The following is a 15,223-nucleotide window of genomic DNA, read 5'->3' as shown; positions in this document are numbered from 1 at the left end:
GCGGGTGTCTGCGCGCCAGCGGTCGGCCCGGCGGTTTTCTCTGCAGTCGCCACCGGGCTTTCTTGAAGAAGACTCCCCGCGGGCCCCCGACCCCGGGCAAGGGGCGAAGGCTCCCCAGCCCGGCTGGCGCAGGGGCCGCGCGGGGGCCGGTGCCATCTGCGGCTCGCGCCAGGCGCAGTGCCTAGAGCCGTCTTCCCGCGAGGGCGCAGCATGGGAACCAACGGGACGGGCCGCCCGCAGCTCGGGCCCGCGGCTCGGGCGGGACCGGGCGGCCCGGCTGCCCCGCGGCAGGCTCGGGCCGGGGCCGGGGCCGGGTGAGGGGCTCGCTCGGCCCTGTCCGCGCGCGGCGCCCGGGTGCCGTCATTACCTGGCCAGTGTAGTTTTCCCGGAGCCCGGGAGGCCTCGCAGGAGGTAGAGGTGTTTCCGAAAGCTGTGGCGGCGCAGAGGTGTCCCACGCGGGGGCGGCGGGGCCGGCGGCCGAGGCGGCTGCTGCTGCTGCTGCCGGAGGCTCAGCCTCCCAAAGGATTCAAGAAAACTCTCCTCCATTGGGTGGGGGCTGGTCGCAAGAGCCCTGGGTTCCCTTTCCTGGAGCCAGGGTCCTGGCCAAAGCTGTTGTTTTTGTGGCTCTCCGGCCATGTGATAGATGGAGGGGCGGGCGCTCGGAGCCCAGCCCCTCCTTCCCACCCGCCCGAACCGCGCTGCGTGGGAGGGGGCGTCCCTACCTGGAAAGCTGGGGACTATGGGAGACTGACAGCAGGGAAAACCTTGGTGACGCGACCCCTGCTCTCCGCCCTACTCCCTGGCCTCCCTTCGCCCTGAGGGGAGAGGGCTGGCCCAGCGGGACACTGGACATTTCCCCCGGCTGCCCGCTTGGAAGGCAGGCCCGCCGCAAAAGCCCTCCCTCACCCCACCGCCCACTGGCCTAGACCTTGAAAGTGAAATAGTTTTAGTTGACGATAAAAGAATGTGAACAGCATTTTGAATAGTAACAGTAAAGGCTCATTGTCTCCCCCAGTTTGTGAGCATCAATATCTGGCTGGTGTCCCAACGGCTACCACCACTCTCCCAGGGCCTGTATCTTTTTTTTTTTTTTAATCTTTATCAGCCTGCCAAAAATATTCTTAGAAAGCTTTGTTGCCTCTACATAACTTTAAATCTCTTCTTCAGAAAAAAATCACCCCTTAAAACTAATCTTGATTTATGCACAGCAGCATAAACTAGGCCTCCTGAGAAGGGCGGGCTACTCCCCAAGTTCATATTCTGCTGCCACCTGAAAAGACACGGTCTCTCCGGGAACTATTTGAGGCCCCCCCCCCCCCCGGGAAAGAAGCAGCCTTCTGATACTATAGATGAATATCCAGAATTAAATTCTAAGTTCCAGGAACTGGTGAGTGCCAGTTGGTTATCACCATAATACTCTCCAATATTTCACACTCAAGAGTGTGATAGAGTGATCCTATTTTGTAAACTAAAATTTAAGATGCATGGACTGAAAGAGACAAAATTTAAAAATTTTTAAATTAAAGCAATTTCCTTCTAAAATGAAACCTAGAGATTTCACAACGAGCTTTGGGAGGGACTGTCCAAGTAGGGAGGGGCTCTGTGCTAATAATTTTACTTCCTCTTAGGATTAGGGGTGGGGATGAGCGGGCAGGGAGATGAGCTGCTTACTCTTGAAAATCTCTTCCCAGCATTGCAGGAAGGATTCACAGAACTACTGAGAACCACTGGAATTTCAAAAGCTTCTCTAAATATTAGGGGAAACCATAAACAATGGAGAATATATATAATCATAAAATAATGATGCTTACAATGTATGTATCCTATCATACTTCTTACAAGAACATTCTTGCCCAGCCTCAAATACTACTTTTTTCAATCTAGACTTGCACTGTCTAATACAGGAGCCACTAGCCACATGTGGCTCCTGAGCACTTGAAATGTGGCTGGTCCAAACTGAGATTAAAATACATACTGAATTTTGAAGGTTCAGTATGAAAAAAAAAAGTGTAAAATATCTCAATCGTTTTTATATTGATTACATGTTGAAGTGATAATATGTTAAGTGTATTGGGTTCAAATATTACTAAAATTAATTTCACCTGCTTCTTTTTGCTTTTTTAATGTGGCTAGTAGAAAAGTCTAAATTACATATATGACTAACATATTTCTGTTGGACAGTGCCCCATGAGACTTCTGCCCATTTCAATTTCCTTCCATAGAGGGCGTCTTGAGCAGCGCGGGACAGGGCAGCAGGAAGACAGAGCTTTGGAGGCTAGAAGTTTTGGCACACGGATTCTCTAGCGCCTATGGCAGCTGGAGCAACCTAGTGGGTGCTAGGAAATATGAGTGTGTTGTTCAGAAGAGAGGTCTGAGCTGGAGACAAAGCTTTGGAAATCCTTGCCCTGTGAGTAGATAGAGAATAGAGCAGACAGCTGAAGAGGGGGCTTGGGGACAGCATTTGAGGACTATGCCTTTGAGGTGAATCTACTGAAGAAGAGTGTGAGAGACAGAACTCTAATATAGTGTGTGGAGCCCCAGAGAGGGAGAACTCAAGGATAAAATAGTTGGCAGTACCTTAAAGTGACCCTATACACTTCTCCTTTCTCTTAGCTCCCAAGATTTGACTAGTCATCAAACTCTATGTCCCCCTATTTCTCAGAACCACACTGTTGAAAGCTATCTGTTTGTGTATCTGTTTCCTCCCACTAGACTGTAAGTTCAAGGGCAAGGACATTGTTGCCCTTGTTATCCCAAGATCTAACACAGTGCTGACATTTAGGAGGTGCTCAATAATTGTATGTGGACCAGAACTGCTTTCTCAGTAGATAAGTCTGAGCTAGGGATTTACAAAAGATTAAGACTGAACGAAGATAGTAATGACTTCAGCTAAGGAGTAATGTAAACAGAGTCAGTGACCATACTGACAGATCTGAAAGCCACCTTGCTGTTAGCTGCATTCAGATCCTTACTGGTCTTATCTAGGTGGCAGCCTCCAGAGGAGAGCCACCCCCATATCAGAGGATCCCTGTGATAACACTCCTTCACGCCCTCAGTTCATTCAACCAGCTCTTTAGCTCTAGGGTTCTGTTCCATTTCTCTAGAATGTGATGACCAGTACAATCTCACTTTGCTGCACTAGAAACCATTACCATGATGGACATAAAGAAAATAATCTTGGAAGTCATTTTTGGTAAATGATAAAACATTCAATATTTCTCTAATTATTACTATGGAATGTGGAAAAAAGGAGGTGCACAGGAAGAGCTAGAGAAAAGCAGGAATTTAACCCTCAAATCTACAGTTCCAAATACGCCAGGATTTGGAATGCTCAATTATAAATCAGCCCTAGGTTCCTCCCCTGGAGATGCCAAGATAGCAGAAAATCTGAAAGCAAGATGAAGCTTCCAAAGCAGCCTAACCAAAGACCCTTTAACATTGTAGAACCACTTAAAATATATAGGTAGAAGCTTTCCAATCCTCTCTAATCCTATGTCCTTTCTTCCCCTACCAAAAACTTTTTTCTGATTTTTTTTACTTAAAAGTGTAAGTCTTCTATACATTCTTATTCACCTTGTTGCATATAAGACATGACTTGAAAGGAGAGGAAAGCATCCATCTTCACCTGCTCACTGTTTCTATGGTGGACTCCTGGATACTCCAGCACCTCTAGCTTGCACCTTCTGCCACAGTCTGCACTATCTGGCCATTCAGAGGTAGGACCTTGTTGTCCTCTCTTCCTAACACTGCTTCTACCTAGCTCTTCCCTCATCCTTCCCCTAGAAGCCTGACAGAAGCTGCAGGAAACTGGAGGAGGTTAGGGAGAAGGAAGGGGACAAGGGAAGAACAGTCATACCGAGTATGTCTGCTTGGCTGAATTGAGACGGGAAATGCTCAGGACTCTGGTAGCCTGGGATAAGTCTGCCAATGCAGAAATGTCCTCTGGACAATCCTAATTTTGTTCATTCTACCCTGCACTGCCTCTACCGCCTACATTCCATCCCTCACTCTTCTGGGTCTCACACTTCTCCCCCAAGACAAGGACCATATCATCTATTTCCACAGCATCTAGTATTTTCCACTGTGCACAGGAGTACTTGACGATTATAACCTTTGAGGAGGAAACATAGGAGGTGGGGACAGTAGTCTCAATCCATTTTTTCTAAAGCTCCATTCTGGAAGTTAGGGCAAAGTAATAAAGGCTGGTGCTGGGAAAGCTAGGGGCATTCTGGAACCTGAATATAAGCCTGGGTGGACAGTCAGGTGGTATGCATCAGTGCAGCACAAAGGAGTCTCAGAACTGATCACTACCCTGTTAAATATTTATAATACTACCCTTACTTATAGCCATGGTGGTATGGTCTCTAACATATTCACTAGAAATCCATAAATGTTGCTGTCGATGGCCCCTAAGAAAGCAAAGATTTGCCAGATGCCAGAGTCTGCTCCCCAGCCACCTGTGCCTTAACCCTACCGCTGATCAGCTCTTCCCTGAAGTCATTCCATCCTAGGTCAAAGGCAGGTCCAGGTTCACAATGGCTCCAGGAGCCTGAACAGAGAGCAAGACCCTTGGGGAGTTCAATCAAACACTGAAGACCATGGTCTCCATCTGGAAGAGACTTAGTTTAGTAGAAAGATAAACTGAAACTGTATGAAATGAAAGGAAATAAGGAAAACATTGAGATGTTTTAAAATAAAGCACTCATTTCCCAATAAAGACGGCAGATGGAACACAAATACTTAACTTCCACCCCCTCACTGAAACCCCACTGAAATGTAAAGGATTTTTTGGGGTGGTGGGGTTATTATTATTTTTAAGTATAAACTGTAAGAAAAGAGAAAAGTTCACAGCAACAAATTTTGAAAACTGGAAAACAAAGGCCCAGTGTTAATTTGGAAAACAAAATCCAAATTATAGAAAGCCAAGAAGCAATAAAATTTACCCTAAATAACCCCTAAAGTTTCAGGAACTGGAAGATTTAGGGCTGGAGATGGGATTTTACACAGGAAGGTCAGTTGAAAGTTTGTTTAAGAAACAAACATCTACATAGTCAGGCAGCTGCCTGCCCACTAAGGAAGCCTGGAGATTTATTCCCTGGAGAAGATAAAACAGGATGAGGAGAAGGTTGTAAATGCCTACATGCTGAATAGTGAGTAATCTTTCATATTTGAAGTTTGTTAAGTACAATTAAACTAAAGTCTACTAATAAAAAAGATAATAGTTACATAGAATACAGTGCAAGTCCCACAATCCCTAACCAGAATCTTTGAGGTCAGATATGTTTTAGAATTTGGAAAGTTCTGAGTGGGGTCTAGGGCAGCCCCTGGTAATTAAACACATTAATATTTCTGCAGTGAAATGTCTGAATAGCCACACCAAGTGGGATAAAAAGGAAGTAAAATCAGCCTCTCTGTTTGGGTCAAGTTTTGCTGTCAACTTAGTTTTTAATGCCAAACATTTAAGAAACAAAACAAAACAAAAATAACTATTGGTTTTCAGAGTGTTTTGGACTTTAGAATTCTAGAAATGGAATTGTGGCCCCATACTTGGATATAGGGCCTACCCTTCTATTATGATGCAATTTTTAAAATAAGCTACTCAAGTTTTCTGTGCCTTATTTTCTTCATAAAATAAAGTATGGCAAATATCTTCAAAATTATAGAATAGAATGTTCAAGTTGTTACCTCTTTTGTTGAGTTTTTTTTTTTATTAGTATTCAGGGTAACTGATCAAGAATGGTTGAACAGATTATTCAAACCAATTTTGGTATCCAACGAGTATATCACTGTGGATGATCCTCTAGGTTGGCACTGAGCACTCTTTCTGGATGAGTACGATCTTCAACAGCACCAGAGACGGAGAATTCAACTACAAACAAACACAAGCCTGGACAAGCCCAGACAAAATGGTGACGTGAGCGGAGTTTGATGTCGGTTTCCCAGGCTCTTAACCTACTTATACCACACCCCTAGCCCCAGCATCTAGGACCTCACACTGTCCCACAGTCTCCACATCCTGCCTCGTCCCGCCTCATTCAAGAGCCTGTCCTCCTGACGTTGCCCAACCACCTATCTCTCAATCAAAACCTGTTCTATGTCCAGCTATTTATGTTATAAAGTTAATAATAAATACACTAATTAGTGCAAATGTGTTAAGTTTATTTAGTCAATATGTTGTTCTCCTGGATAACACAATTACTATTCTGCCAGGGGCATTTCAAAGACAGTGCTGTAACCAACAAAAGTACTTAGGGGAAGGGAATTAACCCTCCTTACAAAGAGCCTATTATTTGTCTGGTACTATGCTAAGAAATCTGTACAAGTTATTTCATTTACTCCTTTTTTAATACCCCCATGACAGGCTGCTATTATAAACTTATTTTTCTACAGGTGAAGAAACTGAGGACCTGAGAGGGTAATTTGTTTAAGGTCACACAACCAGTCAGCAGTAGCTTCAAGATGGGAACCCATTCTCTTTCCAGCACTCCATCCTACCTCCTTAAAGGAGGAGAGATATATATACACACACACACACCCTGGCGACCAGCAGGAAAAGGATCTTGAAAGAGGCAAGGATTTGAGGCTCCCAGAGCAACCACATTCTCCTGCTATTTCTCTCTTTCTAAATTTCTATTTACCCCTTGATGCCTACTGATCATTACGCCAAACACAAAACTTGGAGGCCCATTCTCATAATAATTATAAAAAATCTGTACATAGCTTACAACACTCATAAAAATCCCCAACAAGAGAAGACTAATAACTAGGGATGACTGCTCTGGGAGGTTCACAGAAGGCAGTTAGTTTAGCATGAATGTAGAAGATGAACATAAAAAATCAAAAGTATGGTCCAGAACGTGCCCTTGACACAAAATTAGCAGATAGAAGTTTAGCAGATAGAAGAGACTCCAGAATTGGCTATAGCCAAATATATCCATGCTTGTTGCATGCTGCTTATACTGGTGTCACACTGAGGGGAAGGGAAAATACTCCCTTCCTAACTTTAATCCCAATATAAACTCCATGAGAACAATACTCAGTAAGTATTTGTTGAACAAATATATGAATTTCTTCACCTCCTTTCTCAGGAAGTCCTTATAGCCTCTTATCTCTTCCACTACTGTATTGATCTCACATTTCCTAGTGGTCCCTCCAAGCCTCTAGACTCTTCTCCCAAATCTTTAGTACTTCCCCTTCTTCTTTAAGCAGAAACATGTTGAAAACAAAGAAAACTATTTTTACGGGGTATATGTGTATTTCTAGTTAGTTGAGAAACGGAAACACAGAATACTCTTAGAAATAAGAGTTACAATGAAAAGAGAAAACATATGGCAAATGCAGAGTACATTCAATTCTTATCAAATGCAGACACACATATAATGAAATCACAGCAGCTGTGTTTATTTCATAATTTAGGCATTTGGAAAAAAGTGCAATGTGTTTATTTTAACGTCAGGTTGATGTCAAGTTTAAAACATAACATGGGTTTGTCTATATGTTTTACCTCTTTTCCTAGAGAATCTTCTAATATTTAAATATAACCTATATTCTTAAATTCCCAGCCTTTATCACATATCAATCTAGGGGCTGGGGGCAGAGAGTAAGGGGGAGGAAACTCCTCATAAACTGTGAGTTGACCAAATACTCTAAAATACATTCTAACCAATAAAGTCGGAAAATAAATTTGGTAGCAACATTCTGAGCTTTGTTGTATTTCACAAAAAGATCTACATTTAAAGGAAATAAAAACATTACATGTGCAATAGCACACAGGGTTGCCATGGTAACAGACTACAAGTTTTTTATATTGACTCTTCAATTGTAGTACATATGAGCTATTAGAAACAAATAATGTCAACATCCATTTCCTTCTGATCATATAGTGGTCTCCAGAATAAGCTGTACTTACAGTTCAAGGAATTCTCATTTTTTTAAACCAATCTTCTTCTGTCTTTTCTAGAAATTATAATTAAAATACATATAATAATGATTAATATTTGGCATTGGGGTTAGGTTTGCAACATCATTTAACTCATGTAGGGACACTCCCAAAATGAGAAAAGAAACATGATAGCCACAAACGTCAATTTAAACAGTTAAAATACTGAAGTGTGTGTGTGTGTGTGTGTGTGTGTGTGCTTAGGTAAAATAAGATCTCCATGGGAACAAGGAAAAATAAGAAGTTTTAAAAAAAAGGATTTGGTTTTACTACCTGGGCACACAAACAAATCTACTTTTCCCACAGCTGTGCTTATAGGAACAGTTAAGGAATACCCACTTTCCTGAACTATATACTTCTATAATGTTTCACTAAACCTTAACTTTACTACTTATTTCAAAATGGACCCCTAACATTGCACATTTAAATCACTATGAACTAATGTTACACAAAATCCCAGGCGCTCTTTCCTCATTAGGTTATATAGAGTACTGGCTTTTCCAGAGTTTCTGTTACCTTTCTAACTTTCCCAGCCAGTCCTCCTCCAGCTAACTGGAAAATTAATAGCCTGTCAGAACATTCATAGACCACCAGAACATATTAATAAGGAGGAGCTTCCAAGTCAAGTAAATATGTATCTAATCTGAAGCTGTTACTCTACAAAATAAGATTGAGGACTGGACAGGAGAAAGATGTAAAGAAGAATAAATGACTCTCCTAAAAGTCACCACAGTGAGCGCTTATACTAGCTTACACTATAACAAAGTTAGGGAATTAAACACGACTTTCTCTTTGAGACTAATTGAAAGAAACATGTATATATTATCCACCCAGCCACATACATTCTTTTCTCTAATTTAATATGAGATGTAGCCCTTCATGTTACATTTGATGAACAAGTTTTCTCCAATTCTTTTTTTTTAAGAAACCAGTTAGAGGGCATTATGCTGCATGGAGTAAGTCAGATAAAGAAATAGTGTATGACATCACTTATATGTGGAATCTAAAAAAACAACAAAACTAGTGAATAAAACAAAAAAGAAGCAGATCCACAGATACAGAGAACAAACTAGTGGTCATTAGTGGCCAGGAGAGGCAATATAGGAGTGGGGAAGTGGGAGGTACAAACCACTGGGTCTAAGATAAGCTCAAGGATGTTATGCACAACATAGGGAATATCAGTATTTTGTAACAGCTTTAAATGAAATGTAACCTTTTAAAAATCATATTAAATTTTTTAAAAAATTTTAAAACAAAGAAAGAAACCAGTTAGAGAAGGTCTTCTTTGAAAGCGATAAAAATGTACCTCTACTGATGTTTTCCATTGCAAACAGATCATCTTCAAGTGTCTTCCAATCAAGGGGAACCACACAGTCAAAAGGCAACAAAGATTCTGTGAAAAAACAGAGAATAAATTTCATCTATAATGTCATACAGTTTTTTACCTTAACTGTGAAGATATGCAAACATGATATCAAGACTACCATAATGATAAAAGCCTGGTTTTGAAGATATTTCAGAGACAGTTAAAGCAGGAGTTGTTTGTCTCAGATCTCTATTACTATCCAGACTCAATAAAAATGCTTATGTGTATATGTAAAGTGATGTGTATCATAGTTGATATTCTCAAGTAAGTAAATACATATATATACACATCAGTGGCTTCAAGTGGTACTGCCACAGGGCATAGAATACAGGTAGTCATCCTTTCCTGTGACATGTATAAACTCTGCAACTACAGCAAGTTTAGTTTTGCAAATTACTACTTCCATATTAGTGTCTGGGGGAGAAATGCTTACATACAATTACGATGCTCATAAGCAAGTCTACACATTGATCTATACACATCAGCCATACAAACCATAAAAAATATCTTTCCTATACTCACATATCTCTAGCAACATAGGTAGTTTGGTTTCTTCAGGTCTATGTATGACTCTACTTTATCACCTCACTGTGTTTGCAAAGTTTCTATAACTAGAATTCATTCAAGTTCCCTGTCTTATTTACAAGGCCATAGATTTACCAGAGCTTCTCTTGTCCAATCTAGCCAAATTGGTTTACAGCCTCCACTTAGTTTTCTCCTCTCCTTTTTTAAGCACACACTACTTCCAAATGTGAAATTCTTTCCCTCTTTTTCTTTTAAGCCACATTTATATAAGCACTGGTTATAATTCATTTCCATTTGGAGCCATCCCACATAAAACTATATAACCCTATATTTTCAACAATTCCTTTAGCATGGCTAACCTCATTCATAAAATATTCATGATTGTCATTTATATTTTTCATGTGCAATAATTTTTTGTGTTAGTCTTGTCTCCCTATTTAGAAGGTAAACTATTTGATGAATGAGGTCTATTTCCTCTAAAACGCTTTCTAAAGCCTAATTAATGGATGCTGGACTATTATTGTTGATTATTATGGTGTTGGGCATTCAAGGGAGGAGGTTTAGAATCCTTTCCCACTAGTGACTTCATGCTTTCTAGTGCTGATGTAAGGCAGTGGTTGTTAGTATTTTGGGGTCATGGACATCCCTGAGAAGCTGATAAAATCTATGGACTTTCTCCCTAGCAAAATGGCATAAAATGACACAAAAAGTTTCCTACAACTTCAGAATATGGATTTTGGACAAAGAACCCTGTCCTAAAATGACTTCCATTATCTTGTTAAATTCTTCAAAGCAAGTCCATTTTAATTTTTTTTAATTGGTATGTTTCTTCATTGCACGTAGAAGGATGGAAAATTGCAGCAAACAGTTAAGATGTGATTATTCACAAAGTTTACAAAAATGATAAACATGATGACATAGCAGGTTGATAGCTGTGACTCCCCTGACCCTGAGACTTAGCCAATCTTGGGTCAGAGCTAAGTGGACCAAATTTGCCCATAACAGAAGAAGTTTAGGAACAAAGTAAAAAAACTCTGGAAGAGAAGCTGTTAGAGAAGCCTAGGGTCCCTGGTAGTTACAGAAAAATATATACATAAATCAGGAAGATACAGGATGTAGGGACTAGAGCTTTACTTCTTGGCTCTTAGAGCTTCTGTCCCCAAGGTAGGAGACACAATGCAATTGCATGAAATCATCAATACATGCAATTGACTTACAGATAAGGAAAGGCTGGGATATGTGTTCCACTTCCTCTTTAAGATATTTAGCATCTTAAATAGGCATATTATTTAGAAGAAATTTACTTAGAATTTTACTTAGAATTATTTTTTAAATTTTTTCACTTTTTAAATTCACAGGTGGATTTTTCACTTCCAAAAACAACAATCTTAAGAGCCCCAAAGAAGCTTTCAAGTCAGCCAGTCAGATTCCTTCCTAAGAGCCATGTGCCAAATAAGGAAAATGTAGAAAGCAGAAAGATTTTTTCTTACAAAAGCAGTCCATCTCTATTTGTTACATAACCACTGCCTGTCTCATTCTTCATTCGTCCCACTATTTAAACTGTGAGTCCACATATTCAATGTGCCCAAAGACATTTCAGACTGCTGGTTGTGGAGGCGGGGGCTGGGAGGCATGACTTCATCAAGTACCATTTGCTGAGTCCTCCCATCCACTGAAAAGCATCACAAGATCAATTAACTGCATGAAATCACTAACACGAGGTAGAAACACCTCAAAAATTATGAACATACGTTAAATCAGACTTTTTATTTGTAGCAAATAAACACAATTTACCCACTGGAACTCCAGGAGATCCAAAAAGCTTTACTAGTTGAAAGGCAAACCTTTGTGATAGTGGTAGCTCAAGGGAATCAAAGCAGTCAGGGCTTGTTAAATCTTGGTTATCCTCAGTTTGTAAGAACTGTAATGACTTAGGTTCTTCCCACATCTTCAGCTTTTTACCAAAACTTTCAGTTAAATAGTGAACATCAGAAGTGACACTAAAAGAGTACAACGTATCAGGGTGGCTACTTAAAATTTCTGAAGTAAGCCTTACATCATTTAGTTTATCACCTACTCTTGTCTTAGAGCTGAAAGTCAATAATGGTTTCTTGCTTGTAAAAGGTATCTTCCAAAAGCTAGATGTATATTGGGGCATAAGAGAAGTAATGGGGTTTTTGTAAAAATATACTGAGTGCCTTAGTCTGGTAAATGGCAGGTAATGAGAATAAAATTGTCTACCAACATTTAGAGGAGTATCTTTGACAATATCAAAGTAAAACCATGATGGATGATGATTGAAGGTCGTAAGTTTTTTCTTATTCTCTTCTTCATTATTTATTTCTGAAATTCTATCATTTTCTTCTTTCAAAGTAATTTTTAATCCATGGCTTTCTGTTAACAAGCCGTACTGCCCCCTTTCTTTTACACTGATATGTATCTGTCCCAGTAAGTTAAAGTTCGGTGCCAAACTGAAAATCCTCTTCTGCCTCCTTTTTTTATTTGTGGAGTGAAAGGCACTCTTCATGATATCCAGCTTAAAGAAGCAGCTTCTAAAGATGTTTGTCTCTGTTTCTATGACAGGATCTATATTCTCAGTTGGAGGTGACAAATCTTCATTTTCTATCAATTGCTTCTCTGCTATCAATGTTTCTGGACTGCTTCCTGGTCCTGATGCTCCTTCAGAAGTGGAGATCAATTTAATCAATTGCCCCTTGCTGTCAGGACAGGCTACCTTTCGCCATCTATCTTTCTTTGGTCTCTGCTCACATATAAACTTATGAGGTCCCTCAGGCCAGCTACCACAATAGGGTTGTCTTTCAGAGCCCAGTTGTAATTCTTCATCAGATAAATCATTTGAGAAAAAAGCCCAGTAATTGTTTCCAGTTGTATTTACTCCCTGTTCCTTTGGTAAAACTTTATCTGAAGTTCGAGATCCATGTTGATCACACAGAATTGTTTCATTCAGAAGACTCTTATCTACCACCTCTCTCTTCTGCATAAGTGAGTGTGGGGTTTCAACAAATTGGTCCTGGACATCTGATGCCATGATCTCTCTATTTCCAGTATGCTTTTCTACCTTTGTGCCAGAGCAGTCATCACTTGCTTCACAGGAAAGATTTTGAGTCACTGTTGGACAGGAAACAGAGCTTTCATCGGGCATCAACGACAAACTTAGAAACAAGTCATCAGCTTTCTTAGGGAGGTAATTCTTTGCTGTATCGTCCAACTCAACTACAGACATAACATTTGGCAAAGTGTTTTCAGAATTTATGTTTTCCTGTCTTTCATCTTTCTGGCCATTTCTGAAATGTCCTACGTCACGTCTCAGACCTCCAGTGAAGGAACATCCTGCTTCTCTTTTGGTCTCTTCTAAGTCTTCCTCTTCACTCTGAGATGGGTCCTGATCTTCTGATGTAAGATAACTTAAGGTTTCAAATGAGTTTTCATCCATGATTTTACCATGACCGCTCTTCTTTTTATTTCTTCTTCTGTTTCTTTTCTGTTTGGTTTTGTTGAGTCTGTGCCCAGTTTTCTTCAAATCCCTTTCTCTGAAATATAAAAGAATTAAGAAATTCATAATTTAATTACTTGTATAACATCAACAAACTAAAACATTATACTCAGTTTTAGGTTTACAGATTGTTAGTACGAGAGTGTGTGTGTACTTTGTACTATATTTTAAAATCACTTTTTAAAAGAGATATACTTTATTTCTCTAAAATGAGTACACTTTGAGAAAGTTACAACTCATTTTCACATACTTATTTCATAAACCAGTAACTTTATGAAAACCCAGTATTTATATATATGTAAAATTTTTTATTTATGTATAGAAAACCTACCAATAAACATCTTGGTTTTCCTAACATTTTGAATTTTGAAAAGTGAAAAGTGACAGGTATAGTCTAAATGGCACAGTTTTAGTGGCTCAAATAGCTAGGACTTCTCTAGACGTAAAAATTTTGGCAATTAACAGTTGCAGCAAAATGGATGGACCTAGAGATGATCATACTAAGTGAAGTTAGACAGAGAAAGACAAATATTATATGATACTTTTTTTTAAATTAAAAAATGGGGGCGATAATTAGATTTTAATATTTATTTTTAGAGGAGGTACTGGGGATTGAACCCACCACCCTGTGTATGCTAAGCATGTGCTCTACCACTTGAGCTATATGCTCCCCCCAATATGATATTGTTTATATGTGGAATCTAAAATGTGATACAAAGGAACTTATTTACAAAGCAGAAACAGACTCACAGACATAGAAACCATACTTATGTTTACCAAAAGGGAAAGAAATGGGAGGGACAAATTAGGAGTTTGGGATTAGCAGATATACAGTACTATATATAAAATAAACAAACAACCAGGTCCTACTGTATAGCACAGGGAACTATACTCAATATTTTGTAATAAACCATAATGGAAAAGAATCTGAAAAAGAATATACATATATATATATATACACACACACATACATACACACACACACACACGGGGTGGGGGAGGGAGAAAGAGAGAGAACTGAATCACTTTGTTATACACCAGAAACTAACACAATATTGTAAATTAACTACACTTCAATTAAAAAAAAAACTTTTCGCAATTAAGTTGCCCCATCAAATTATAAAGAACAGTTGATGATAAGGAGCCAAGGCCAGTATTGAGGTGATAACGCTTCCAACTGCCTAGCTAGCAGTGGTTCTAAACCAGAGGCTCCACCACTACCTTATAGGGTGTTTGGAAATGTGTGAAGGCATTTCTGGTGGTCTCAATGGCTGGCACTTGGTACTGAGGCCAGGGATGTTAACCATCCTGCAATGCCGGAGACTGTTCTACAGTGAAGACTCATCCCATACAAAAAAGCAATCGTGTTTTCATCAAGCACAGGAAAAGTACACAGTGCCCCTTGATTGAAGGCAATCTTTGATCCTGAGAGAAAAAGGATTTAGGACATTTTCTAATTTAGAATCTAAAGGTTTAGTTATATTTTCTTTCACAAGATACAGATGGAAACAGTAAAATACAGTGGGGGAAGGACAATAGATACAGCTGAGGGAAAAACAAAACCAGGATAGAGAAATAGGAAAACAATTAAACAAGCAAACAAACACAGAAACAGAGAGATTATTAAAACTACCCTAGCCTCTGGCCTGGTTTATTCCATCCCATGCTGCTAGGCTACTTTCAATAGGTAGGAGTCCTGAAGGTCTTGTTCTTAGTCATTTAATTGCTGTTGCCCTTGTTTACATATCTTCTTGGATGTTGGTTTAGAAAGAACATTAAGGTTGTAAATCAACCATACTTCAATTAAAAATAAATTTGAATTTTTTGAAAAAGAAAAAAACCATTAAGGAACAGTAAATTACTGAGAAGCAATTAAGAT

At 39.6% G+C, this 15,223-nt stretch overlaps 2 protein-coding genes across 5 annotated transcripts in view; both read right to left on the bottom strand.

Annotated features, from left to right (window-relative positions):
* The window catches only part of N4BP2L1 (NEDD4 binding protein 2 like 1), a 30,449-nt gene extending 24,445 nt beyond the window's left edge, over positions 1-6,004 (bottom strand). For all 4 annotated transcript variants that reach the window (XM_006183209.3, XM_032496333.1, XM_032496332.1 and 1 more), the window contains exon 1: positions 368-6,004. In XM_006183209.3, the coding sequence (XP_006183271.3) occupies positions 368-636 (269 nt within the window). In that variant the 5' untranslated portion in view covers positions 637-6,004. The remainder of the gene's footprint in view (positions 1-367) is intronic.
* A 134-nt stretch (positions 6,005-6,138) lies between these two features.
* Positions 6,139-15,223, bottom strand: part of N4BP2L2 (NEDD4 binding protein 2 like 2) — a 64,586-nt gene continuing 55,501 nt past the window's right edge. Inside the window, 4 exon segments of the mRNA XM_006183204.3 lie at positions 6,139-7,956; positions 9,246-9,284; positions 9,286-9,332; positions 11,625-13,381. Coding sequence (XP_006183266.2) covers positions 7,924-7,956; positions 9,246-9,284; positions 9,286-9,332; positions 11,625-13,381 — 1,876 coding nt within the window. The 3' untranslated portion in view covers positions 6,139-7,923.

This window comes from Camelus ferus, chromosome 14, assembly GCF_009834535.1.
Source record: "Camelus ferus isolate YT-003-E chromosome 14, BCGSAC_Cfer_1.0, whole genome shotgun sequence".
Lineage (NCBI taxonomy): Eukaryota > Metazoa > Chordata > Mammalia > Artiodactyla > Camelidae > Camelus > Camelus ferus.
This window is presented reverse-complemented; position numbering and strand designations above follow the sequence as displayed.